Source organism: Mus caroli, unplaced genomic scaffold (assembly GCF_978045245.1).
Source record: "Mus caroli unplaced genomic scaffold, Mus_caroli_1 scaffold_15, whole genome shotgun sequence".
NCBI classification, from domain to species: Eukaryota; Metazoa; Chordata; class Mammalia; order Rodentia; family Muridae; genus Mus; species Mus caroli.
Window position 1 is genome coordinate 105,143,997 of NW_028227270.1, and position 25,988 is coordinate 105,169,984.

The 25,988-nt window shown below is 42.9% G+C and overlaps 1 protein-coding gene and 1 pseudogene across 4 annotated transcripts in view; one reads left to right on the forward strand and one right to left on the reverse strand.

Annotated features, from left to right (window-relative positions):
• Positions 1-5,065: 5,065 nt before the first annotated feature.
• On the reverse strand, positions 5,066-24,484 carry Inhba (inhibin subunit beta A). 3 transcript variants are annotated; one of them, XM_029468527.2, is made up of 5 exons: positions 24,255-24,484; positions 20,832-21,019; positions 18,714-18,795; positions 15,599-16,101; positions 5,066-6,997 (listed from the first exon to the last, which is right to left on the reverse strand). In XM_029468527.2, exons 4-5 carry the CDS (start codon positions 15,984-15,986, stop codon positions 6,111-6,113), a joined length of 1,275 nt encoding a protein of 424 aa, XP_029324387.1. In that variant the 5' UTR covers positions 15,987-16,101; positions 18,714-18,795; positions 20,832-21,019; positions 24,255-24,484; the 3' UTR covers positions 5,066-6,110. The 3 variants fall into 3 exon arrangements, with proteins under 3 accessions (XP_029324387.1, XP_085687402.1, XP_029324388.1); XM_085831276.1 differs by lacking the exon at positions 18,714-18,795; XM_029468528.2 differs by lacking the exons at positions 20,832-21,019; positions 24,255-24,484 and having other exon boundaries at positions 18,714-18,991.
• The window catches only part of LOC115029097 (U1 small nuclear ribonucleoprotein C pseudogene), a 205,529-nt pseudogene continuing 189,254 nt past the window's right edge, over positions 9,714-25,988 (forward strand). The window contains exon 1 of the transcript XR_003834674.2: positions 9,714-9,982. The product of XR_003834674.2 is annotated as a U1 small nuclear ribonucleoprotein C pseudogene (transcript). The remainder of the gene's footprint in view (positions 9,983-25,988) is intronic.

Sequence of the window (25,988 nt, forward strand, 5' to 3'; positions counted from 1 at the left end):
TTTTCTTTCCTGTCTTTTTTTTTTTTTCTTTAACAATGGAAAAGTTTTGCCTTAATGACCATTTCTATCCCACGAGTACGGCGCTTTTCACACAGCTTAGCCTTGATACTCCACTGTGTTGAGACAACTTCATTAATGAAGGGCGGATTCTGTGGGAGCTTTTGTTGCCACATTATGGTATTTGTGTGAGAACATTGTGTGCCCAACATCACTATGATGCAGGCAGGCCAGCAGCACGACAGGAAGAAATACAGCAGCAAATTAGCTCTGGCCAGGGGTGGCTTCTCTGCTCCCTTCTGACAGACACTGAATAGTGACCAGCATTTCCTCTTCTTCCTGAGGGGACCAAAAGGGGGGGGGGGGGCTGGCTCTTTATCATGTGTGCTCAATCAGTTGTCCTAATATTTCCCAATCCACCTCTCCAGCTTAGTTGCTATGTCTTCTACAAGAAAAATATTTCTCTGGTGTGTACTAGATGAATCTAAACTCTTTGGAACACAAGCTTTTATGAAATTAGACATCACAGAGTGAGGCCATTGTACATTTCCAGTCTTGAGACTGTTCAGTGGCACTTTGTTTGTGGGTAAACATGTCCCTTTTGCTATTCTTCTTACTGTAGTCACTAATTGCATAACAATTAAGGAAAGCTAGAGAGGGATTCATGGAGACTCTGGAGCTAACATCCTTTCTTTTCAAGAGCCAGAGAGAGCACTCAGCTGCAGCACTGCAGAAATAGCAGAGGCCTTTTGACTGGAGAAGGAATCTAAGCACTCACTATTCCACCCCTTATTGGCAGTGCCTCCAAATGCCATTGTTCTATCACAAAAGCTGAAACCACAGTGGACATGGTTTGGGGTGTGAAGATGACACAGTCTCTCTTACCTAACATGTATGTGTGTGTTTGCATATTACCAACATTTCTTTTTAAGCTACAGGATTTTTTCCCTAGATTAAGATGGTCTCTATATAAAATTTGCAGTGATAATTCATGTATAAGTCCCTGGGGTTTGGGATTTATTTGGTGATTTCCTGTGGCAGGAGGAAGGAGGGTCTCAAACTCTGTAAGAGTGGAGAAATTGACCTGAGCACAGATGAGCAGGTGAGCATACCTGCATTCATTACTCTACTTTTTCTCTTTTTTCTTTTGTATTAGATATTTTCTTTATTTACATTTCAAGTGTTATCCGTTTTCCTCATTTCCCCTCTGAAGTTGTGATGCGACTAGCTATTTGAAGTGCCTGTCTTGACTTCCTCACAATGATAGACTTTATCCTTGAATTGTACAAGAGGGAAGTGTGTTTCATTCACATGCATATTGCTCTCTGGCTTGAATTAATCCACATATTCCCAATTTTCCAGACAAAAAGGAAGAGGGAGAGAAAGTAGAAAAGTGGGGAGAAAGGTAAAGAGTATGTATTTCTTATAAGGGACCGACACTACAATTGGAGAAGAAAAAGAAGAAGAAGAACAAAATAAATACAAGAAAAGCCTTGTAGCTTCAACCATGATAATATAAATAGATACTCCTCTCCTGGACTTCTCTCACTCAGTGCTTTGTACTCTATCCCATATTTCTCATTTCTGGAAAATTACAGTATAAACAAAATTACCACCTATAAATTTATGGTGATATGTATGAAAATCGATCTTGAAAAACAAGTAGACAAAGAACAAAAATAAAAAATACATCCCAAACAGGTCTTTTTATTTAACATAAGGCCAAAGAAGCTATCGGGCATTGCTGAATACTGCCTACTAACTGTACAAAGTATTGACTGCATGCCTCGCAAACATCAGAATATCCGCTGGAATGGAATAGAAATAAATAACTTCTGCTATAAACACATGAAAACATATCCAACCGTTATCTCTTTAAACATATCGTAAATAAAAAATTACCAGCACTTCTACAAAATAAATATTAAGAAACCATTGACATAGTTGAAATGCACTCATAAATTAACAACTTTAATTACATTAGCCAGACATTGGTTAAAGGATTGCATGTAGTATGCAAAGGAACTCACAAAATAAAAATAAAAAACAAACAAACAACATCAACCACATAACATAAAAAGTTTTAGAACAAAACAGATTTCAGATTATCTTGGCTTTCATAATTATATTTTTCTTTTAAAGAAAAATATCAACCATTGTCAATGCACTGTTTTTCAAAGCATTTAAATAGAGGGTAAACCCCACTGAAAATTAATACAGAAGAAATGATTCACTTTATGCATAAAAATAAATAATAATATAGCTGAGACACGTGATTTGCTTTTGCTCTTGAAGATGTGGACAGCATCTATGCATTCATTATCCCTGACCCTCCAATAGCTTCTCAGTGATACAGGGTTTAGTTTAAACACATACAATATCCATCCCCAAACCTCCTGCCCACATCTACAAGTCTCACTTATGCGGGTTTTTGGGGTGATTACATTTTTCTCGATACTAAAAAGAGAAATTGCCAAAAGGCCCACAGGAAATCATATTTTTCAAGTGACACAATCATTTGAATGCATGTTACTATAACTGAGGCATGTTTGTTCTGGAATCATAAAATCACTTCTTGAGTTCAGTCTGGCATATCTCCCAATTTTACTTGTTCTGCCTTTTAAGAAAACACAAGGCCTCTCCTTGAAAATGGAGTGTGGAATCAATCTTAAATGAACATAGAATTGGCTGGTCTTCTAAGATAAGAAAATCCCCATCATTGTGCTGAAAATTTGACTTATTTTGGGAAGGAAAAAGTGTCAATGAAGTTTACAAGTATTAAAGAGATACTAACTGCAAATGCTCTTCGAAGCATCTAGAACTTGTGTGGGCAGGTATTTAAGAATTATCCTAGAGAAAGTGGGGAGACCAGACAGAGCCACTTTAACACTAGGGAAATGCACACCATGAAGAAACTAAGATCTTAAGCATTAAGGCTTTTCCAATTTTGGATTAAGCACTTATGTAGAAAGACCAGTTCATAAGACTTTGTGTTTTCTAAATTGTTAACAATATCTAATATTGTTAAAATATTAGCAATTTAAATTCTATTGCAAGGCCATACAAATTTGATGAGTTCTGATGAGGTTTATGTGACAACTAAGTCACTTGATCTCCAGTAAATACACTGTCCTGTGGAATTTCAATTTCTTTCTAGATTTAATTACTATGGCTACTAATTAAACCCAAGCTTGCCCTCAAAACATCTAGAATTTAAAGGGCTTAAAAAGATTGCAGATTCATCTCAGATGAATGAGAACTATAATTAGTAGTTACATAAATCCTGCTCTTCCCATGGTCTAGATCATCTTTGATATGGCACAGTTAGATCTCTTGCCCACTATTTCTATAGGCCTCAGTCTTAGCTCCAATACTAAAGAAACAGTTCAGAGGGCCCTAAAGGTTTTTCACAAAAATTGGCAAAGCTGAACCTGGACGTCCACCTCACCTCTGTGTCCTCAACACGCCATCTGTCCTCGCATGCGAGATCTCCAAGGTCATTAGACCTTAATTATAATTCATTTCTTATGCAGTACATGCATTTCCTGCATAAGACAGGGAGGGCCCCTGGCACACAGTAAATATGTTTGCCCAGTAACAAGACTAAAGTAGTTTGCCTACACACAGCCTAATGTGATAAGGTATATTGACGGTATATTTAATACATATTGAGTTAGTTTATTTTTTAAGAGTTAAACCAGCTTTTTTAAGATTTAATTTCTCCTTTGTATTTCATTTTCCTACAATGACTTTAATCTATGGACTGACTTAATGCTAAAAGCTTCAATATTTTACAAAATACTGAGGAATATAGGGGTTTTTTTTTCAATTAGAGTTTTTCACTTTTATAAAGTTTTTCAAACTTCAAACAAGTCCGTAAAAATAAGGCTCTGTATTTTAAATACGTAAATGAATAACTGATTAGCTGTTTTAGACAAGCCAACCCTGGGTTAAATTAACAACTTGTGTTAAGTGTGTATTTTGATATTCGTAAGACAATCTTTTCGGTTTTGCCTCTGAAAAAGTACAAACATACACAGCAAGATTTTTGGCTGTAAAATAGAATATTAGAGATTTGTACAACTAGCCTACTCCATGGCTCCTAAGTGCTCTCTCCCTTAACTCTCATTGTCTTAAATACTTTCCTGCTTATTTTATTATTTAAGTAGTAATAACACTATTCAAAAAATTATTCTAGCCTAAAGATTTTTTTTCCAAAAACGTTTCTGATTTAAGATTGATTCCAATAAATAATAAATATAAGTTGAAAAAAATCAGCCCATTTTTTTAAAGTAACATCCCATTTTTCCCCACAGGGGATAACTTGTAGGGAGCAGGGGGGATATGAAAGAGGGGATTTCATCCTGTACATTTAAAGAGGGCCTGGCTGGATACTCACTGGGATTTTCAGTCTTTCCCCATCCTAACATTTGAAATGTACCCACGTACTACAGAGTAAAAGCAAGAAAAAAAAATCTATCACTTATCCTTCTTAAAAATACTGTGTTTTGCACACAAACATTCATTGTTTTAAGAACATTTTAAAAATGACAGCCTGAAGTGCTTAAAATGTGTATGGACATGGTACAATACATGTATATATACATACAGATATGCATATGCACAAGCAATGTATATATACACATACAAGCATGTAGTCTCATGAATTTGAACTTGATAATCCAACAGTGTACACTACTGTACATCCAGTATGAAATTTCCTGTTTCATGGATGTAAAAGAGTCAAAACCCAAACCTCTCAGGTCTTTTAAGCCTGAACACAATCTACCTAACTCAACCTTAAATCTGTACCCCTGACTCATTGATGGTGAACAATACCAACCACAGACAGACTGTTTAAAGGCTCACACAAATGTCTTTGGTGTATGTGTCTATTTTTAAGGTACAAAATAATAATAATAATTATAATTATAATAATAAAAATAGCTATTTTGTGTGCTGTAGCAGTTCTTTTATAGCTCACATGAAGTGCAGCTCTTAAACCCCACCCCCACCCCCACCCAAAGAAAATACTTGTTAAATAAGGATTAGACAGGTCAAACACCATTGTAGTGCAAATAGTAAACGATAAAAAAAACAACATTTACAAAATATAGAAATGTTTGAATCCAACAGATGGACAAACATATTCCTTTCAAGTATCTCTCCTTGAAGAAAATAAAAATTAATCAGGTTACTTCCAATACAAAAAAGTCTCTCTTTTTGTCCTCTTTCAGGTAAACAGTTTCAAACCTATTAGGTTGCATAGTTCTAGGATCAAAAGCACCTTAACGAAATGTAACTTGGTATTCTTCTTCCCTCGGTCTTTCACTCTTTCCACTCTTGTTCTCAAGGTTTTATGTTGGTTTTGTCTGGTAGCAAAAGTGGTACAGAAAAGAAAATGTGACCACCTGCCCAGAATTGTTCTTTTACCAGTATGTGTATGCATGTGGTGTGTGGAAACACCTCTGTGTTTGTGTGTGTGTGTGTGCATGTGTGTGTGTGTGTGTGTGTGTGTGTGTGTGTGTGTGTGTGTGTGTGTGAGTGTGTGTGTGTGTGTGTGTGTGTGTGTGTGTGTGTGTGTGTGTTGAAATACACAGAGATAGTGTCACATAGACATACTTATGACCTAGGTAACTGGGTGGGACTGGCCCTTTAAAACTCATGGCTTTCTAGACATTATTAATTGGGTTGTGCTAACCCACATTACTGCAGAATAGACAAGTAGACTTCCAGGCTCGCAAGGGAACCGCAAGAGGCAGGAGAGAGGACAATACCCAGTTTGGATAAAACTGATGCAATCAGTTTGGTTTTGGAAGAAATGAAGGTACACCATTCTCTCTTCTCCCCCCAACCCCCAATCCCTGTCTCCTTTACTGCTTCATCTCTGAGCCCTGCCTTAGGATATTTTTCCACATCTTCCTTCATCTGTTTCATTAGGTCTTGTTTTCAGTTTAGTTTTTGATTTTTGTTTTTTTTTGTGGGTTTTTTATTATTATTATTTCTATTTTTCTGGTTGTTTTGTTTAGTTCAGAAATCTTATATTTTTTTCTTCATTTTGCCACTGTCTTCTCTGGACTCTCTAGATCCATTTTCTCTGGGACCTGGCGACTCTAGGAGCAGCCACACTCCTCCACAATCATGTTCTGAATGTCCTTTTTGATGATGTTTTGACCATCATCGTAATACAGCATGGACATGGGTCTCAGCTTGGTGGGCACACAGCATGACTTAAGGTTGGCAAAGGGGCTGTGACCCCTCATGCGGTAGTGGTTAATAACTGTTGAATGGAAGGAGAGCGAGGACCCAGAGGTGCCTGCTATGTGGCTTGGGCACTCCCCCTCACAATAGTTGGCATGATAGCCAGAGGGAGCAATGATCCAGTCATTCCAGCCAATGTCCTTGAAGCTGACAAAGAACTGTTTCTTACAGCAAATGTTGACCTTGCCGTCGCACTCCAAACCCCGCCTACGCCTGCGATGAGGATGGTCTTCAGATTGCCTAGCCTGCAGCATGAGGAAAGGTCTGTGTGACTGTTCCTTTTCCTCTTCCAGCCCTCCATCACTTCCATCTTTCTTCTTCCCATCTCCATCCACCTCTTTCTTCTTCTTCTTGCCCAGAAGCACTAGACTGGCACCACTCTCCTGGCACTGCTCACAAGCAATCCGCACATCCAGGGAACTCTTTCCCTGGTCCAGCAGGCGCTGGATGCTGCTGGACACTGGAAAGATGTGCCAGGTACTCTTCCGAGCATCAACTACTTTCTCTGATAGCAACAGTTCACTCCTCTCCCCCTTTAAGCCCATTTCCTCGGCCTCATCCCCCGTGTCCAAGCTGCCCTGTGGGTGCTTCTGCTGCTGAAATAGACGGATGGTGACTTTGGTCCTGGTTCTGTTAGCCTTGGGGACTTTCAGGAAGAGCCACACTTCTGCACGCTCCACTACTGACAGGTCACTGCCTTCCTTGGAAATCTCAAAGTGCAGTGTCTTCCTGGCTGTGCCTAAAGATAAAACACAAGAGAGAGAAAAACAAGAAAAAACAAGAGAGAGAGAGAGAGAGAGAGAGAGAGAGAGAGAACACTTGTTAACTAAATTGTACATCTATCACTAACTTCGAGGAACAAGAATCTTATCAGCTATTGCACACAATGCAGAGTCAGCAATTTATAGCCCATGCATGAAATAAATCTGCTTCCATGTGACCACCGAGTTGAGAAGGGTTTTACAGTATGGAAATGATTGAAGAAAAATAGTATTTTTCTTTACATGTTCAACTTTACCTGAGGTGCAAACTTTAGTGCCTGTGAATGCAGTTTTATTAGGACACATTGAAATTTATTTCTTTCTACACTGCCTATGGCCTTGCTTCACTTATACAGGATTGGGTAGCAGTGGGAGACATGACTAACAGAGGCAAGTTTGTAGACCGTGCTTTCTGATGAAGGAAGCCCGGGCTTCTGCATCTACTTCATTCACTCCTTCATTTTAGTTTAATCCACGGAATGAGAATGGTGAGCCGACATTTGAGCAGAGACCTCAGTTCTGCAAAGACCTAAAACAGAAGCCCATAAAAGAAAACCCTGGATGCCTGAGCAAGGCAGGGAAGATTCTTCCACAGAAGCCCAAAATCTTGTCCACTGTAGCTACGTGTGGGTCAGTAGAGGCCATACTTACTGACACATGTCTTCTTCCTGTCACCATCGGACCTAACTCCTCTGTCAACCCCATTCCAGCAGCAGGCTTTTCATCAAATGGCCCTTAAAACTTTAAGTCAGGCCCTTCTCAAGTCATGGCTCCATCAAGCAGTTGAAGAAACCTTCCCTAAAGGTGGCTCTGATTGTGCTGTCCCCTCTGTTACAACCTTTGCTTTTCAGTAGTCCAACTTCCCGTGACTTTGGACTGTACGCCTCATATAGGTCCATGTCTCTGTGACCTGGATTATTTTTGCCCTGTGAACTTTATGCACTCAACTCACTTATAGCAGTGACACTGGCTGTTCCTGTGCCACCCAGAGCAACCAAAACAATGCTATGCAATTGGACCCCGCTTGGATTATCCCCAAAATTGTCCAATCGGACCCCACTTTCCGCTTCCTCCCTTCTCACCCTCATACCAATTCAGTTTAGGACATCTGAAGGCCTAAGCCTTATGCATCCCATTCACTGTCATTCTGTACCATGCAGCAGAGGTGGGTAATTGTTTGATTACTAACAAATGGGAGCAAATTAGCATTGAACTGCCTTACATTAAGAAAGCAACTCCTAAAAAAAAAAAAGAAAGAAAGAAAAGAAAGAAAGGAAAAAAGAAAGAGAGCAACCCCTATCTCTGAATTCCTTATTTTTACCTCTGTTCATCTAAACTGCACCAAATCAATACCAAAAGCATGTTCCACTTTCTATGTACTTTTAAAAGAGAATCTATCCCAGCAACTACTCAGATCTACCTAGTTTTAGAGCCAGAACCTTGATACTTCCTTCTCTTTGCACAGCGCAGTTTCAAATGCTCTGCCGCAGACGGAAGGCTGTTGTGTGCATGGTACCCTGCAAATCCCCAGCTCCATCTAACCCACCCTGTAGACTAGGACTACAGTATTGATCAATTCTCAAAGTCCCCTGTTATCTGTCTAGAAGATGGGGTAGTAGAGGCATTCCTCTGAGTGACTTCATATTTTTGTTAGGAGTTAAAATAAATAATTAAGAGGAGATGTTGATTCCATAGCATATAAAAGCAAGGGCCAGTGAGGAAGAAAAACATGGTAATAGTTTTTTTAAAGTGAAATCCTATCTCACCCTTTGGTAAGGTTGAGGGAGTTTATTGTTGGTTTGTTGTTTTTACGAGCATGCAGTGGTAAGGTACAGGAGGGAAGGGCAGAGGGGTCCAGAGAGCTTAGGGAGAAGGAGAGATAGGCTAAAGAGTGCTTGGAACAGCTCAGGTTCCTTTGCTGTATGGGATGCATCTGCTATTACCTTTAGAAAAAAATGTCACCTAGCTACCCATCATTTTTCCTTCTTGCCTGTAGGCAGGACCCTTTCTAAAACTCCGAGCTTCTCAAGGTGTCAGCCCACAGATAGAGAAAACAAAAGTAGCAGCAAAATTAAAGAAGCCAGTGGAGACTGTTTTTCTCTAGGAAACAGCACATGCCTGCCTCCTGCCTGGCAAGGTTCAGTAGGTCTCAGGCAACCTCCTCCCAAACTCTGGTCTGCCCCCATCCACACTTAGCATGGGTGTGAGGGTAAGGAGACAAACAAGAGGTGCTGACCTGCTCAACACTGGGCTTCCCATAAACTGTCCTGGGCTGACAACTGCAGATGCTGCAGTAGGGACAAGAGAGGATTAATTGGCATGCTAGAACAAGTGGCAGGGCATAGGAACTGCTTTTTATCATGGCCAGCAGGGCATACTCCTGTTACACAGCCTACAGGATGGCCCCTAGTTTCATGAGAACAAGTTTCTAATGCGAGAGGTAGCCCCACCCCTTCTTCACAGGCGGCTGTACTTGGAAGCAAATGATTTAGTGTTCCTGCAGGAGGATCATACAAAGAGAGTGCTCATTAGAGGGGGCTCAGTCTGTCAGGTGTTGTTACATTAGGCTCAGAGAGTCGTCATAAAATGACTTTCAGGCTGGTCTTGGCTGACAATTAACTGCAAGCCATTGCCTGTATGTCACGGGAGGCAAGAGCGCTGATTTATGCAGCAGTTTAATTATCCAGCCGAAAGCTTCTGCTCCCTGTATTTGTATCCATTCTAGCTTGCTTCATCTCTCCCCCATATTTCTGACATTTGGATTTTCCCCTACTAATTGACATGCCTGTCCCCTCCTTCTCCTGGTGTCCATTTCTGGAACTGCTATTTGTGTATTGCATGATATTTTATCAGGGAAAAAAAAATAAAACTGAGATCCAATTTCATGAAAATGCTGTTGCCGTATGCCCAGGAGGACAGGGGGAGGAGAGAATCAAGTCTTCCTCCATCTACCTCACGCGCAGGTACATTTTACAAGTTCTATTGTATTCTGACTTATTAAGCAGTGCATTTTTTTCTTTTCCCTTAGCTTTCATTGCAGAGGGTGTGGGGGTGGGGTGGGGGTGAGATGGACGAAAGCTGAAGTGGACTGACCGTTTATCAGACCTATTGGTTTCAGAAATATATTACAACTCTCCAGTTAGTTACATAACGATCAAAAATATAATTAGTAGATGTTCTATTCCCTTTATCTCTATTACCTGGGAGAAATTACTCTATTGCAATGTCGTTTCCAGGAGGCCCCATGCTGAACATGTAATGATTTGGAAAAAGGAAGAAAGATATCTTAAGGATGAAATGTTTAGGCTCAAGTTCCCATCCGTTTCAAGCCTGATTTAAGTATCTGGTGCTGTGAAATCCTGAAATGAATGCCTTCCCACAATGCTGCGGCGTAAAACATGGCACTGGTGTGTACAGGTGTGTACTGGGTTCCTCCACCAGGCCGCAGCTCCCCAGCTAGAGCTGCTTGCGTGTAACCTTTCATTAACTACTCCCTGGTAACATTCTTTTCCTCCTCTGTGCTATTTTTTGTCCTGAGGCTTGTGAGCAAGGCTTGGATCACACAGCCTGCTCTGACTGAGTAACTCAGCATCAGAGTCCCACGCAAACCCATGTGGGTGATAATATCTCATCACCGAAGCCCCCATGAGTTTGGTGGACAAGCACCAAAGCAGAAGAAAATGGGCAGAACACTCAGTAGGGATAATTTTTGTACCTTATAGAGAATACCTTTGAAATGCTGCCTGGTGGGGGACCTTGACAGAAAGTCTACATAAGCCTAAAAGAAGGATGTTTGTAGCAATTCTCTTTTGCAAAAGGGGGTTCTCACTAGTTTGATCATGAAGGTAAGCCAAGGCTTAAGTAAACAGGCTCCTTCTTAACAGTGGTATACAAATTCTACATACACAAAAGTCCTCCTCTCAGATTTGTGGGATATATGATAATTCCCCATTAAATAATCAGTGTACACATAAAGTTTCAGCTTAATTAGCCTGGTTTTCCTCATCAACATCCTGGGTAAAATATGCTGCCCTTTTACAAATTGGTAATAATGACGTCTCTGTTAATGTAGAAAGCCTTGGCATTCATAGTGCATATTTAAACTCGCCATGAGGGGAGCACAGCTCTGCTGTAAAATATGTGTTACTTAAATTTTCCATTCTTCATCAAGTTTCCCTGTGCCTAGATACAGTACAGTCAGGAGCATGAAGGGCCTACACTACAGCCTGTGCATTCTCTCGGGCACTAAGGCGGCCTCTGGATGGCTTCCAGAGGTTTCTGCGGAAGGCAGCGAGTAAGATCTGAAAGGTTATTTTTCCTTTGACCTACACTAGAGAATCTTGCCATTGCAGGTATATTAGCTTGCTTGTATAAATTATCCTGTCTAACCGTTTAGCTTTAATACCTCTTCTTGGGATCCATTTTTTAATTATTTGTAACTCTTCAGGCCTGAGTCACTTAACATCCATTGCCTTTTCCATTTAAATAATGATGTGAAGGGTTAAATGTCCAAAACAAGCAGCTTACTTCATAATATAAATTAAAAGAAAAAAAAACCCTAAAGATTCAACCCAAGAGTTTTTTTCTAGAGTTCCTTGAAACTTTTACACTTTTAATGTTGGACCCAGGATCTAGTCAAGCATAAAGAATTCTGAACTAAAGTGAAGAGATCATACTCAAGTTTGATGTAAGAAGGGCCAAGACAAATAAGTATTTTCATGTGAAGTGCCTGGGAAGGTTCTCCTTCTCCATGTGAAAACTGCATCTCTCCCCTGACATCTCCCCATTCCCACTCCAGTCCACCCACTCTACAGGCAAAAACCCGGTGCTCATCTCTTGGCACATCCTTCCCCCACGGTTTCTCTCCACACTCTCAGCTGAGAAACAAATGCGTCCTCTGCAGCTGAACTCCATGTTCCTACCAGGCGTTAAATAAATAGTCTCTTTTTCCTCCCTGTTGTAAGTCACTTGTCATTTTTCCCTCGTGAAAAGCATTGATAAGGCAGGCAAACTAGGAAGCAGAATTGGGGGAGACGGAAGATGTTTGTTAGGGAAAGACTGTGCTCACATCACTGTAGCTGATGATTCTCCCACATCCCAATCCCTGCTTTGTTTGTTTTTGAATTGTATCACTCCTCTGCTGCCCATGGAGCTGTGGAATTTTCATGTGGGTCCCAGCACTTCCAGTGCTGCGTCTCAATGTATTCTTAGAGGTAGCTGTGCATCTCCCAGCCTATAAAACCTGAACTCTGCAGGAAGGTGGGGATGTAGAGAGGAAGTAACTGATATTCTTCAAGATTAAGGTGCTACAGGCTGGGACTTCAAGTACCCACCAAACTGCCTTTCTCAGAGTAGCTGAGGGATTAGGGATGCGCCCTCTTGTGGCCAGTCTTTTTCAAATTCAGATAAGTGTGAAACCTTAAAGGTTCAGAGATTCAGTGAAGTATAATTCTCAAGACAGGTCAAAAGCAAGCTTGGGGATGGAGCTATTGGTGTTTACTTCACTTGGAGATGGCTTTCTTGGGGTGTGGAGAAGTTGTCTTCAGGTGACCTCATTTTTAATTCAAATCTTCTTTTCCTGGTGTCCTCCATGAGGGGAGAGGTAGCTACTTCAGACAACACCTGAACAGTATATACTTTTGCAGGTATCACTTCTATGGTCTCTATATCCTACGTAGCAAGAACTCCAGTAAGCTAATTGTGAAAATCAGCAGCTGACCACGCCACAATCTATGCAGACTCAATAGCAGGCTGTTACTGTACATTCATTGTGCATCAACTATAAAGAAGGAAAAGCAGAAAAAACTCAGTGCATTGATAGAGAAGGCCAATTTCATTGACAATTAAGTTACAGTCACTGGATTGGCTTGACTCTCCAATACTGCTGTTCCTTTGAATAAAAATCAGGAGTAATGGTATGGGGCCAGTCATGCAATGAATATGCTAACTTTGGGAAGCACTCTTGGGTGCCACTTATAAAAATAAAATCAATTTCACTTATTGGGACAGATTGAAGGGAGCTTGAGAGTGAATACCTGCTGCTTAGCCAATGCAATTCAAATCAACTTCACAAAACCAAAATACTTCCCACCTGAACACAGGACAAATTCACTTAAAAGGTCGGGGTACCACAGCCCTTACAGTCCCTTCAGTCTCATGTTTTTCTCAGCTTTATCTAATAATCTTGAGTGAAGAGGCCAAAGTAAAACATACATTCCCATACCAGGGGTCTTGCTATTGAAAAGCACATCTATAGTATGTTTACAGGTAACAGTCATTGACTGCACCCTATGTTGTCCAAATGGTTATAAAGAAAAGAAAAAAACTACCCTTCTCTATTCTTGAAATGTGTTAGTTACTACATAGCAAAATAGAATTGTTCCAAAAACAACAAGACAGATCTTTGTAGCTCATTTTCACATATTTTCTCTAGCTAATCAGATAATAAATATATTTCCTGAATAAGCAACATGCTTATGTCACACCCTATGCTACTTGGAGAGTAGGTTGTACACTATGATCTTTCTTGCATTTGTGAAATTATATTAAATCAACTTGAAGTCAATGTGTGCTACTTCTCACATGAGAAAATAAGCAATTGTAACAAAAACACCATGTTCCTGGACTAGAAGGAGTTTCCTCTTATAAATTTTACACTCAGTCAATGTGTGAGTCCAGTGAATCACTGATGTAAATAGTAGCTCATTTTCTCTCAAACTAAACAACAGAGAAGCAAAACTGACAGGATCCCACTTAACTGAGAGATCCATTAGCACTGAGAAGGTCAGAAGTAAAAAGAACGAAAATGACCTAATTCTTTGCCCTATCTCTAACTGCCGAGTGGTAGGTTTTCTGTACAAGCCTTGTAAGTCAGAGGGAAGGATAGAGTGCTAACATCCACTGTGCCATTAAACATGGTGGAAGTCACACATATACCTAGTCACATGATACAATTGATTCCAAGTTAGTAGAAACTGCAGTTGTGGCCAACACAGGGGAAGCTTGTACATAGAATCGTATATGAGTCACGTTGTGTCAGGACCAGGGCCAATCTCCTAAAGCAAGGAACCCACCCCACCCCCCCACCCCCCCCCCCGCACACACCAACCAACACTGGAAAGGTTTTCTTTCTCACCTTCCAACCTGTCTTTTTCCTCAATACGGCTCAGGAAATAAAGTCTCAATGACCAAGGTTTGGGGAACTGGGTCAAAAAAGGAACTAGTTAAAGAAGTAGGACATGGACAGAACTAACCTGTCTAAGGAGCTGGTGGGGTACCAAGGCTTCCTGTGGGCGAAGCCACCAAGCCAGCTGTCTCCTCTCCCCCCTCCCCAAAAGAAGGATGCCCAGGTCTTGCACAGCTTTCTTGAAAACAGAACATCTGAGTTAACAGGCTTTCAGGATTGGAAATTTTGAGTGTTGCCTTAATTGTTTATACTGCTGCAGCAAACTTTTAAACAAAATGCTGGGAGTCCCTGCACACACTTCACTAGCCCATATGCTCCACCAAACAAAACAATGGCATTCCTTTCAAATGGCTTTGGCAAGGGATCCTATTCCTTAGCCTGGCATTTAACATGAAAGTAAAGAGGTTTTAGAACATCTGTGTGCCCGGTTCCCACAGATTGGCAGTAAGATCTGTATCCTCGTGACTGAAGAGGAGTTCTCAGTTTAGAGCCTGGGCTTTGGACAGGTATTTTTCTCCACAGCAACAGGTTAGTGTGGTCCTGAGCCAATGATTAGAATCCATGAAAGTTTTTCCTCTTAAGGATTGAGTCCTCAGCATAGGGTCTGAGAGCCCATTGTCAAGATTGCATTCCTTGGCAAAAAGTAGTTAGTCACTTTACAAAAAAATAAAACTGAGTTGGGGGTAAGGTTTGCTGGCTTTTTGTGGATGTCGCTCATTGCTTCTGTTTTTATTTTGTTTTTGTTCTAACAGCAAAAGTTTCAGTGTTCCAAAATTAATCACTAATTCAATTCCCTATGAATTGCTCTTTGCTTCTTCGGTGGGTTTTTCTTAGAGGTAGGTTTTCCAGAGGTGAAAATGATTGTCACTAATAAATATGCCCAGAGTCTGGCTCCAATGTAGCCCCAGATCAGACATTTAAAGGAAATTTGTTCTCAGACAGAGCCATCATCAGTGCCTTTGCACTCGGCCCCCAGGCTCTCTCACTCCTACCCCAGAAAAACTTTGGATGGGGTCCAGATGCTGCCTCTGCACCCCAAACCCCCAAATGCCCTGCTTTCATCTGCCTGATCAAATCTGGTTTCCTAGGCAGGGCAGTCAGGGAGCCCCAAGCAGACTGCTTTCCAGCTCCAGACTGGCCCAAGAGCTTCCTCTCTGGGTAACCGCTGAGTTTATTTAGCAAGTGTAAGCTAGCCATTGCGGGGCAGGGCTCCCTGGCAAAGAAGTCCTTTCCCCCTCCTCTGTCTCTCCGGCGCCGCCGCCACCACCACCACCACCTAATAACTAATAACCTTCCCGGACAGTCTTGAGCTGGAGGGAAAGAAGTTCCTGCTAGGACTGTCAACGAAATACATTTCCCCGCCCCCGCCCCCACTCCCAACGCCAGCACCCACCTGACTCGGCAAAGGTGATGATCTCCGAGGTCTGCTCCATGAGTTCATTCATTTCGGCCCTCCTGCCAATGTCGTCCTCTATCTCCACATACCCGTTCTCCCCCACTTTACCCACATGAAGCTTTCTGATCGCGTTGAGAAGCGCCGCCTTGGGCACCGGCTGGGTGACATCGGGTCTCTTCTTCAAGTGCAGCATGTTTAAGATGTGCTTCTTGACAGCCTCTACCATCTCTGGCTGAGAGTTAGGTCCATCCTTCGGAAGGGTGGCCAGCGCACAGGACGGGCAGTCCGGGGCTGAGCCGTGCCCCTCGGATCCTGGGGTGGGGGAACTCCTCACTATAATCCAGCAACTTGCCAACAGAAATCCTCTCAGCCAAAGCAAGGGCATCCTGGCAGCAAAAGTCGTGTGGTTGCCTTCTTTAAAGGCCCTGCTTTTCCTCCCCACCCCTCACGCACAGGTTTTTTTTTGGACTTTTTTTTCCTTCTCCTCTTCAGCAAATTCTCTGGAACAAGAGCAAAAAGTTTTCTGTGAAGTTTTGTTTGCAGGTTCCCTCTCTGAATGCAGTCAGTGCTGTAGGTTTGTGGCTGTCAGGGAGGAGAGTTCTGACTGTCTCCGAGTAAAAGAGAAGGAAGGAGGGAGGGAGAGAGGGAGGGAGGGAGGGAGAGAGGGAGGGAGGAAGGAAGAGACAGGGTGGGGGGAGACAGAGACTGAGAGAGGATGGGAGGGAGAGACAGGGAGAAAAGAGAGAGGGGGAAGAGAAGACAGAGGGAAAGGGGGAGAAAGAAGGACAGCAAGGGAGGGGGAGGGAGAGAGAAAAAGAAGAGAGAGGGGGAGGGGAGGGGAGGGAGTGAGAGGGAGGGAAGGGGGAGAGAGGGAGAGAGAGAGAGAGAGAGAGAGAGAGAGAGAGAGAGAGAGAGAGGGATTGGCCCTAAGTGAGTGAGTGAATGGGCGAGGGAGGAGGGAGGGCGTCTGTGAGTATGAGCTGTGACTAGGGAGGAGGGACAGCCCGTTTCTGACAGGCTGCCTTCTTGCTGCTCCTTGCTCCCTCACACACACCTCTCTTCCAATCCTACCATTCTCTGGGGAATGGGGGTGGGGGGGCACTCCAGTCCTTTCTACAATAAATTCTTCTAAATCGGTTCACTTTTAGTCTAGGGGTTTCTTTCTTTTTCTCTCTCTCTCTCTTTCTTTTCATCTTTCTCTGCTCAATCCTTTTCCTTGCCTCACCTTTCTTCTTTGGAGGGAGAAAGGCAAGCAAATTAAATGCACTGTTTCCATTCACTGAGATAGCTAGATAGGATAGTGTCCCCAGGTCATCTCCCATGGCTTTGCACTTTCCTGGAGTAAGCACCCACCTGATCCTGTTGTGGGTCTGAGGAAGATCCTCAGATTGGTAGCACAGGTCAGGGATCTGGGACTGGGGCAGAGGGGCTGCCTGAGACAGCTGGTTGTTCTGCCTGACAGAATCCAGAACCATTCATTTGGGCCATTCATTCATATTTAAATGTCCAGGGTCCTCATGCCAGCCAGAGATCTTATGGGACCTGGAGCGAGCGCAGCAGAACTTTTGTCTGGGGTCATATAATACACTCTGCTTTTGCCAAGTGGGCACCACAGCAGGGCACTGGAAGCTCCCTTGGGCAAGCAGTATTTTACACAGTCAGGGAAGGTACTTACCCCCTGACACTCCCTGTATCCCATCTCTCTACCCTGGATGCACACATATTCAAAAATTATAGCCCACTGCCCACTGTCCTGGCTTCACAGATAAAGTGCAGAATTGATTTGGCCTTTCTCACATCCTTTCATGAAAAACAGGGCACTCTTATGATGTGAGTAACTGGCCTGGAGGGCACGAATCTCTAAATATATTGGCAAATTCTTTTCCCCTGGCATGAACTACTCTCATTTTGTTCCTCTGCTTGCCCATCTCCCCTTGTCAGCCTTGACCATAGTGTAGCATTCGCGGAAGGGCTGCTTGGCTGGGTCATTTCTCTTCAAAGCACCAGCAGAGCTGAGCTCATTGAGGTTTACAGTATTCACAGAACAAGACCAATGTGCACTTTAAAACAATTCTTTTCTGAGACTTTTCTTTCTTTTTCTTTTTTTTTTAATTCTTCCCACCACCTTTTCATTCTCTGTCTTTTATTGTGCAGAAGTATCTTTAAGGTGCCCTCTGTTAAAACAGTCCTCCTTTCCCAGTTTCTTCCCTACATATAAAGCCTCTTGTGTCTCAGTAGATATATTCCCTTCTGTCTGACACCTTCAATGTTCAGACCATTCTAGTGAAGTAAAGCTGGTCAGGAGGACAGATTTAATAGGTGTCAGAACTACAAGCATAAGATCCACATACACGAAGTTGATAAAATCGTGGCACTAGTTAAACTTCAGTTTTGACAGGTATCAATGCTTTTCTGATCCACACAAATGCTATCGTTTCCCAAAGCAACAATGCACAAGACTTTCTCAGTTATAAGCCCTCTGACACCTTTGCAGGGTTAAAAGGACTCCCAGCTCCAGAAACACCAAGGACCCTGCTGTTGTTGATAAGACTGTCCATATTACCTAAAACTTTCATTTTAAAAAAATTGGAGAGAAGTAGGGGCACTGGCATCACAATGGTTCAGGAGAACATCTCTGTGTTATAATAACGTCACCCACCTATTTGGAGTTACAGATACAGAACTTGGAGCATTTTGTAGTGCAGTTAAGTTTTTACGAGACAGACTAACATAGAGCTAAAAGTTTAATGACTCTAAACAACTCAAGAGTCCTAATAGTAGCATTTGGATAAGAGCAACTTATCAATGTTTGGATTCTCCCTGCATGTGAATATGTGTGTGTTCCCTGGATTTACTGTTTGCAAATGGAACTCTTAAAAATAACTTTCTTTTTGGCATATGTACTTGTATATGTGTGCTGAGTGGGTTGTATAAACACATAATCTATTTGCATGCTCTAGGACTATTAAAAAACAGTATTAACCTGCCTGCACAATAGAAAATGATACAATTTACAATGCCTATGGAGGTGCCAAAAAGTTGTAAAAGTCCTTTTAGCCATACTGACTTTTAATGTGTAGAGAGCTCAGAAGCAAGAATTTAAAAGCATTACCTTTCGGGTCCCTTCTGTTTTGTCAGCCGGCTCTTGTCTCATGAGGTCAGAGCTGTCTGAATTCCTCTTCATGGTATTGGCACTGTGAAGTTTTATACTGTAGTACTTAGTTGTACACTCACACATTGGTACCTCTCAAAGAGGAGGGCTGGGGCTTTGTTTAGGATTGGTTAGAATCAGCATGACATCAGCAGATGACTCGTTTTCCAGTGTGAGACATTTCATAATTCATTATCTAATGGAAATCTCTCTTGGCTTCTGAGACAGGACCTGGGTGATGTACTGAGCCAGTAAAGCCTGTGGCTAGGAATAGTCCACCCTTTACAAACATAAGAGAACCAAATACACACATCTGCAAGAGTGTCCAGCTTTGACATTTTACTATTCATACATACACCTCTTATTAGATTCAGGTTCAGCCTTATGTCTATACATAAGACATCTGTTACTTCATAAAGTTACTTCTATTTGCAAAGCACCGTACTTTTTCCACAGCAAAAAAAATTCATAGTGTTCTTTATAGAGATTCTAGTATTATGATTATAGTAAAATATTTTCTTCAGGAAAATCTGTATGTCCATGTGGTGATGGTCTCCCTGCTTTGACTCACACTATTAATTTACACCTTGAAATTGAATGCCTGCTTCATACATCATTTATCACCTCAGACTTGGGAAATGGTCTTCCTTTGCAAGTGAACTTCATAAGTATCCTGCCTAGATGAATCCCATCCTAACTAGCAAAAACAACAGGAACACACACACACACACACACACCTGCATCTTTTCTTTAAAAGCTAGAACTTCAAGTCCAATCATTTGTAAACACTATAAATATGAGTTTAATGAAAAGAAGTGAACTCTCCTTAAAATAGAAGTAAAGTTAGGTTTGGGTTTTCTTTTGCCTGGGTCACACTGGCAGGGGGATAACACTGAGAGGCAAATGCTCCGATAAGCACAGTGAAGAAGGGCTGTTGTTCTCAGGGAGAAGTACAGATAAGGCACTGACCAGGTTCTTATGAAAAGTTGAATAAAACGTGCAAAATTGGGGACTAATGAAAGCCATATGACCAGATATGTTGTTTTGTGTGCCGGATTTAAGATGCATAAAATAAACTTTTCACTGTGCCCATAAGCAAACTGTAGAGGCTCTGGTCTCCTGATGCGAAATGGGGAGGGTTCCTTTATGACACCAGGAGCTGTCTGTAAAAGGGTCTCTCTTGACTGCTTTCAAAGTGTGGATGCTAGCTATATGTGGGGGGAAGGGGAGGGGCAAGGAGAAGGAGTATTCTAAGATCCACATAAGAGAACTGAAGTAGGAAATAAAGTTCCAGGGGGAAATGACAGGAATATGGGTGGCAAAGACAGAAAGATAATCAGTGATAGTCAATTCCACTCCAACCCCAACCCCGGGAAGAACCTTTGGAAGAGAGGCACTTCCATACTGTTTGATAAGAACCCCTGAGCATCTAAACTCACTTCTTGTCTCACACATAACTTCAGGGAAAGTACCACTTACACCCAAATGTAGATTGTAGACTGGCTTGGCACAGAAAAGTGCCCGAGTCAGACCCCAGCTCCGGGGCGCCCTCCTAATTTAAACTCAAGCCTCGGTGTTTCCATCTATAAAGTGGGATGTATAATTTCAGAATCAAAACTCATTGGTCACAAAAGAATGTTATTTCGGAGCATTCCTGTAGTTTCTTAAGCATGTGTGTCATAAGAATGTTCAAGACCCTGACTGCAGGGGCCACCTCACACAGGGTCATTCTGAGACCCTGTTGGACTTTGACACCCTGCAAGTGCCAACCTACTAAGCCAGTCTAGCAGCTATGACGTAGCTGAATCTCCCCCAACCTCAGAGCTGGAACCACTTTGGGAAAGCCTCCTCTCCTCCCATGGAAATCCAGGTGGGGGTGGTGGAGGAAGCAGGTAGGTTAAAATAGCCTCTGTGGAATATTCTGGGCTGAGGATCAGCGTTTCCCAGCTGAATTCCAGGGCCCAGGGCGTGCGCTGGTCAGCGCAGCTCTGAGCGGGGTTGGTTTCTCTTTCACTTCCTGCCCCTCCCGCGGAGACTCCCTGCACCCAGGCCCTGTCCCTTTTCAGCTTGCCACCGTACCTTGAGCAGCACCTGCTGGCAGTTTCCAGGGATCACTCCCGAATGCGCAGCTCCAGCCCGGCTCGCGGGACGCCTGGACTCAGGGGCCAAGCTGGTCCAAGAGGCCGCCTCTATTTTTACCCTGAACACCAGCAAGGGCAACTTCGTTTAAAAGCGCAGCTCTTGATTTTTCCCCCCCCTTTTGGCAGCTAAAGAATTCAGGGAGGGGAAAGAAAAAAAAATCACTGTTCAGTGAGTGCAGCCGGGAATCTCTGATCCCAGCCCTGGGTGCCAGGGAATGTCAGGGACCAGGACCTGCAGTGGGGCTGCCGGTCTCCTGGCCAACCGAGGCGAGCGGCAGCTCAGGCCCCGCACCCGCAGACTGCCCCTTCCCGAGTGTAGAGTTCGGTCCCACCGACTACCGCACTGGCAGAGTGGCCCGCTGCCACCGCGCTCTGCACCTAGCGGAGGCGTTCTGATTTACTGGCTACTTCACAAAGCTCCAACTCCACGCTGGCCCTGTGCTGCCTGGAGGAGCAGCCACTAGCGAACCCAGGGAGCAGCTTGCTGTGAGGAGGAGCCCGGAGGGAAACTGGTACCTTATTTTACTGTAATTGCAAAAGAAGAGATGTGCCAGAGATTTATATTTAGAAGTTGTATGTTTCTACTTTTATGTAAATGGAGCAATTAGGGCCTGTCTTGTTTCTGCTAACTCGGATGCGTGAGCATTGCTGGGGAGCTGGTGTTTTCAATCACAATTAGTGAGCTGGTCAAGAAACAAAGTTCCTTTGAGGATAGAGCTCCTTTGTGCCGATGGGGGAAACCTGCGTTTCAGTGCTGGCCTGTGGCTTGTGGTGACACACATCTTAGGGGCATAGCTAACTCTGGACTAGTGTGTTTGCCCTGTGCAGCAGCTGGGCCCATATAAAGTTGGCAGAGATCAAGTCGTGAGAATATTCACTTTTCCTCTCAAGCAAACCGTATGTCCTTAAGCTTTCATGCAGGCTATTAATCGCTCTTCCCTCACTATCCCTGAAGCAAGGAGACAGGCTTGGAAAGGAAGCCGTTTTCCACGACTCTGTGGTTAGCTGGGGTTCACAGATCCTGTGATTCAGTCAAACCTGCAAGCCAGAGAATGTGGACACCTTAAGCAGGTGACTGACAAGTGTCCTCTGATTCAACTGAATGACAGGAGGCTGGTGGTTCAGAGGCACAGACAAGCTGCTGATAACTCAGGGTGTTTGGTTCCTTCCTATGAAAAATCTGTTTCAAAAAAAAAAATTCATGATTTCTGCCTGCCTTGCTGGGAAAGTAAACATGAAACGTGACTATGAAAATGAAAAGAACTTTTGAAGTGTTCTCATCAGCTACATGTTGTTCTGGGCTTAAGGCGGGGGGGGACCTGGCCTCCTTGGTTAGGGTCACCCTCTCTCCACAAGAGACAGCACAGCATCCAGAAAATATGGGCAGAACTCTGAATGATATTTGCTGCAGTAAACTGTGGACATCCCTGTCTAACCATCCCATCAAACGGCTTTGGGAGAGTATGGGGTTGGCAAACCTGTCTGTTTCCTACAGGCTACAGCCTGCAACTAGTTTGGGCCAAATGTTAGATACCAGGATTTGGGCCAGAGATGGAGCACTTTGCAGTCAAAAATCCAACTAGGGGGCTGTGTGCTTCTAAGCTAGAACAAGGATGAATAGTTCAAAACTGAACTGGAAAGGGGGGCATTCACATTGCTCTGAACTGTATCCAAAACAACAAATAAGAGACGGTTAACCCCAAACTCCCTGATTCCTAAGACTCACATTTTTCTCAGAACCACCTGAGTATCCCTTCAGGCCTCATGCTGTCTATGAGGACCTGCCTTCAGAATATTGAAGACTGTTATCTTAACAGTGGCCGCAGATGCTACACTTAAAAAATGGGAAAAGAAAAAGAAGGAAGAATTCTGTAAGTAAACCATTGCTGTTCACTCCAGAACAGCGGTTCTTAGCTGAACTAGTTTCTCTCTCCGGGACATCTGACAATGCTTTCAGCTGTCATAACCAGGAAGGAGGTGCCACTGGCATCTACTGAACAGAGGCCAATGCTAAGAGCTCTCCTACAATGCACAGCACAGGATGGTGCCCACGCTAGAAAAATTAGCAATGATTATACAGTGAGAAGCCCTGAGTTAGAGTCATGATTTTAAGATTTCACCCAATTCCCTTTCCATCTGTGCTGCAAGAGAACTTGGAAACCCAGACTATAACACTGGAAAAGCATCCAATTATGCAAAGTATTAGTGATTGAAGTGACCCTGCTTCCTCACGCATGCATGGTACCCAATGACTAGAAACTCACACCAGGGAACAAATAGCTGACTTCCATAGGCAGCCTTGCAGTCCCCACCCACATTCTCATATGCCCTCAGTACATTCTCAGCCAGTTTTTGGGTTAAACCAAGGGCATTCTTGGTGGCAAGAAACAAATCTTGATGGGCTGACTCATACCCAATGTCTTCGAAGATAATGGACTCCCTGAGAAAAAGTAAATGAAGAACTGGGTTCTTCACTTTAGCCGTTTAGTAACAACTCCATCAATGCAACAGTGAATTCCCCAAAGTAAATTTTGCAAATATGAGATAGCCATGCTTAACTTAAAAAGAGAGAAAAATAAAAAGCTATTAGTTTTTATTTTTATTGCCTAGTACTCAAGGTAATGACATAATATCAATATCCAAAGAAATAAAGCAGAGTTCTTGCCTAAATCGTAATGTTCACTCCAAGCAACAAATGATCCTGCAAGTATCCTTCTCATAAGGAAGTGGAAGGAAGGCTGTGGCCCACCAGGTGCTGTTCCTCTGAGAAGAACCAGACATGATTGTGACAGACACAGAAAAGGTGTCGTCAACAACAAACGATAAATATCGAAGACAGAAACAGCCTACAACAAGCCAGCTTAGGTATGAACACTGTTCAGGAGACAAGGGCTACTCTGCCAAGTACATGGCTTAGAGTCTCAGTGGCTCAGGTCATCCAGAAAGGAGAGAGTAAGTCAGAGTTCATTTGTCAATGGACAGAGCCATGAAAGGAGTGTCTTAGACATCATGACGCCATGTCATCTCCTCCAAGATATGAATCATAGTCTACTCAGGTAAATGGTCATTTTAGAACCAAAAGCTTCAATCAACTCCAGAATGATTCATAAATGCCTGGATTTCTTCCCAAGAATGGCTAGAACATACAAAGCCTCAATAATCTCTTGTGACCTATAGAGAAACTATATAAATATGCCTTCTGAAAGTTCTGACCAACATGCATATGTTCATTAATTGTTGTAACTCAGTTAAAACCTAATCAGGAAACATCTGGTACAGAAATTGACTTATTTCCCCTAAAAGACCATGGAAAACATTTTCAAAGGAATATAGAACAGAGTGCCGCTATACTTTTCCTTACCTGGAACCTCTAGGATAACAAGTCCCATATTCCTGGCTTGAGGACACAGCTATGAGGACACAGAGATTTAGTGTGTAGATTCCACTAAATTGATAAGAGAGCAGAGGCTTTGATTCTCATCCAGTTTTGCTTATCCACAAAGATACCTCTACAACCTGTTGTCCAATTATAGATCCAAAAAGCTAAAGCCAACAAAAAGCTTGAAGCTGTCCAATCTCTCTCTCTCTCTCTCTCTCTCTCTCTCTCTCTCTCTCTCTCTCTCTCTCTCTCTCTCTCTCTTTCTCTCTCTCAACCCCATGTGTGTCTTTGTGTGTGTCTGTGTGTCTCTGTGTGTGGTTTTAAATCAGAGCTGCTACCTCCTGCATGTCCAGATAAAGTCCAAAGGTTGTGTCCTGTGGGAGCAGCTCTCAGACACGTCTAAGCCACAGTAGCTTGGGTGCTGTTCTTCACTGCACTGTGACCTCTTCTGTCCATGTTCTGGCAGCAGCCCAGCCTGGTCAATAAAGATTTCCAGGTGCCCAAAGTCTAACCTCTAGAAGGTCAGATTTTCAAAGGTGGGTCAGCAAGCAGGATTCTGTCAGCATTCATCACATTGGTTTGGGGAACCAAAGTGTAAAAATATACAACAATCTTGTGTAGGTTAGCTGGTGTCACTAAACTCTGTAATCTAAAGCTTTCCAAGGACAACTTATAGCCATAGTTCCCTGTTTTAGCATTTACTCACTCCTTCTGAAAGATGGGCTAGAGTGATGGATGGAAGGACAGTAGTTCTATTAAAAGCAAAAATCTCATCTCTCAAAGACCATTTGTGATCACTTTAATGAAACGACTGGAAAACCAGTAATGTCATTTTAGCCAATGCTAACATCATTTAGCTGTGAAAGGAGGACAATTAAAATGGTGCTCCCTGCAGAGAAGAGTTCACTCAATAACTTCCTCAACTTTCAAGACACTTTTGTTTTATTAGATGCTGTTAGCTTCATGTTAGTCACAGGGAAAAAAAAATGCCCACATACACACGCACAACTAAATGTAGTCAGTTTGCTCAGCTGCTGCTGACGTCACTGCTGCCCACTAGGAGTGAGTTACTGTAATAACCCCCTTTTATTAATCATAGGCTGGAGGAAGCACAAAGTGAGTGACATCATTAGGCAAAGGACTGGCTAACTCATGCTCCAGTTTACTCAGCTTTATTATAATATTTCTCAAGTGTCATATGAAAGTGATTACCATTTCACACTTTCCCCCACCCCCCACCCCCCACCCCCACCCCAAGCAGTCATCCCTAACCTTCGATTCACACTCCCAGGGAAGAGTTAGGTTTTCAGATGAAGGTATACAAGAGCCAACTCTCAGTAAGGGACCTTATTCCAGAAAAGAATATCCCCAGAACAGCCTCTTCCTGGGCTAGAGGGGGAGGCAGTTTCTGAAAAGGATAGACTTCTGCTTCACTCCGACCCCAGTGGCAGCATCCTACTGCAGAAGACAGTTCTGGCATGCCTTCAAGGTGACCTACCTAGGTATTGGATTCTGCACACCTGAGCTCCAAAATGTGAAGATTCCACTGGGAGAGTGGCAAACATGGGTTGTTACATGGGTTGTTGAAGTGAGACTGTGTGGGGTTAAACTCAGTATTTTTAGACTTGAGGACTTCTGAAAACATCCGTTATCAGTAGTGAAGTTCCCCTGCCTAGAGAGTGCTGGTCACAGTGCACATCTTCCACAGGTAACAAT

Excerpts from the sequence above, each read along its gene's own strand:
- Inhba (XM_085831276.1), bottom strand. The coding sequence starts at position 15,986 with ATGCCCTTGCTTTGGCTGAGAGGATTTCTGTTGGCAAGTTGCTGGATT. Across the intron at positions 6,998-15,598 it reads CATCACCTTTGCCGAGTCAG|GCACAGCCAGGAAGACACTG; the intron begins GTGGGTGCTGGC and ends TTTTATCTTTAG.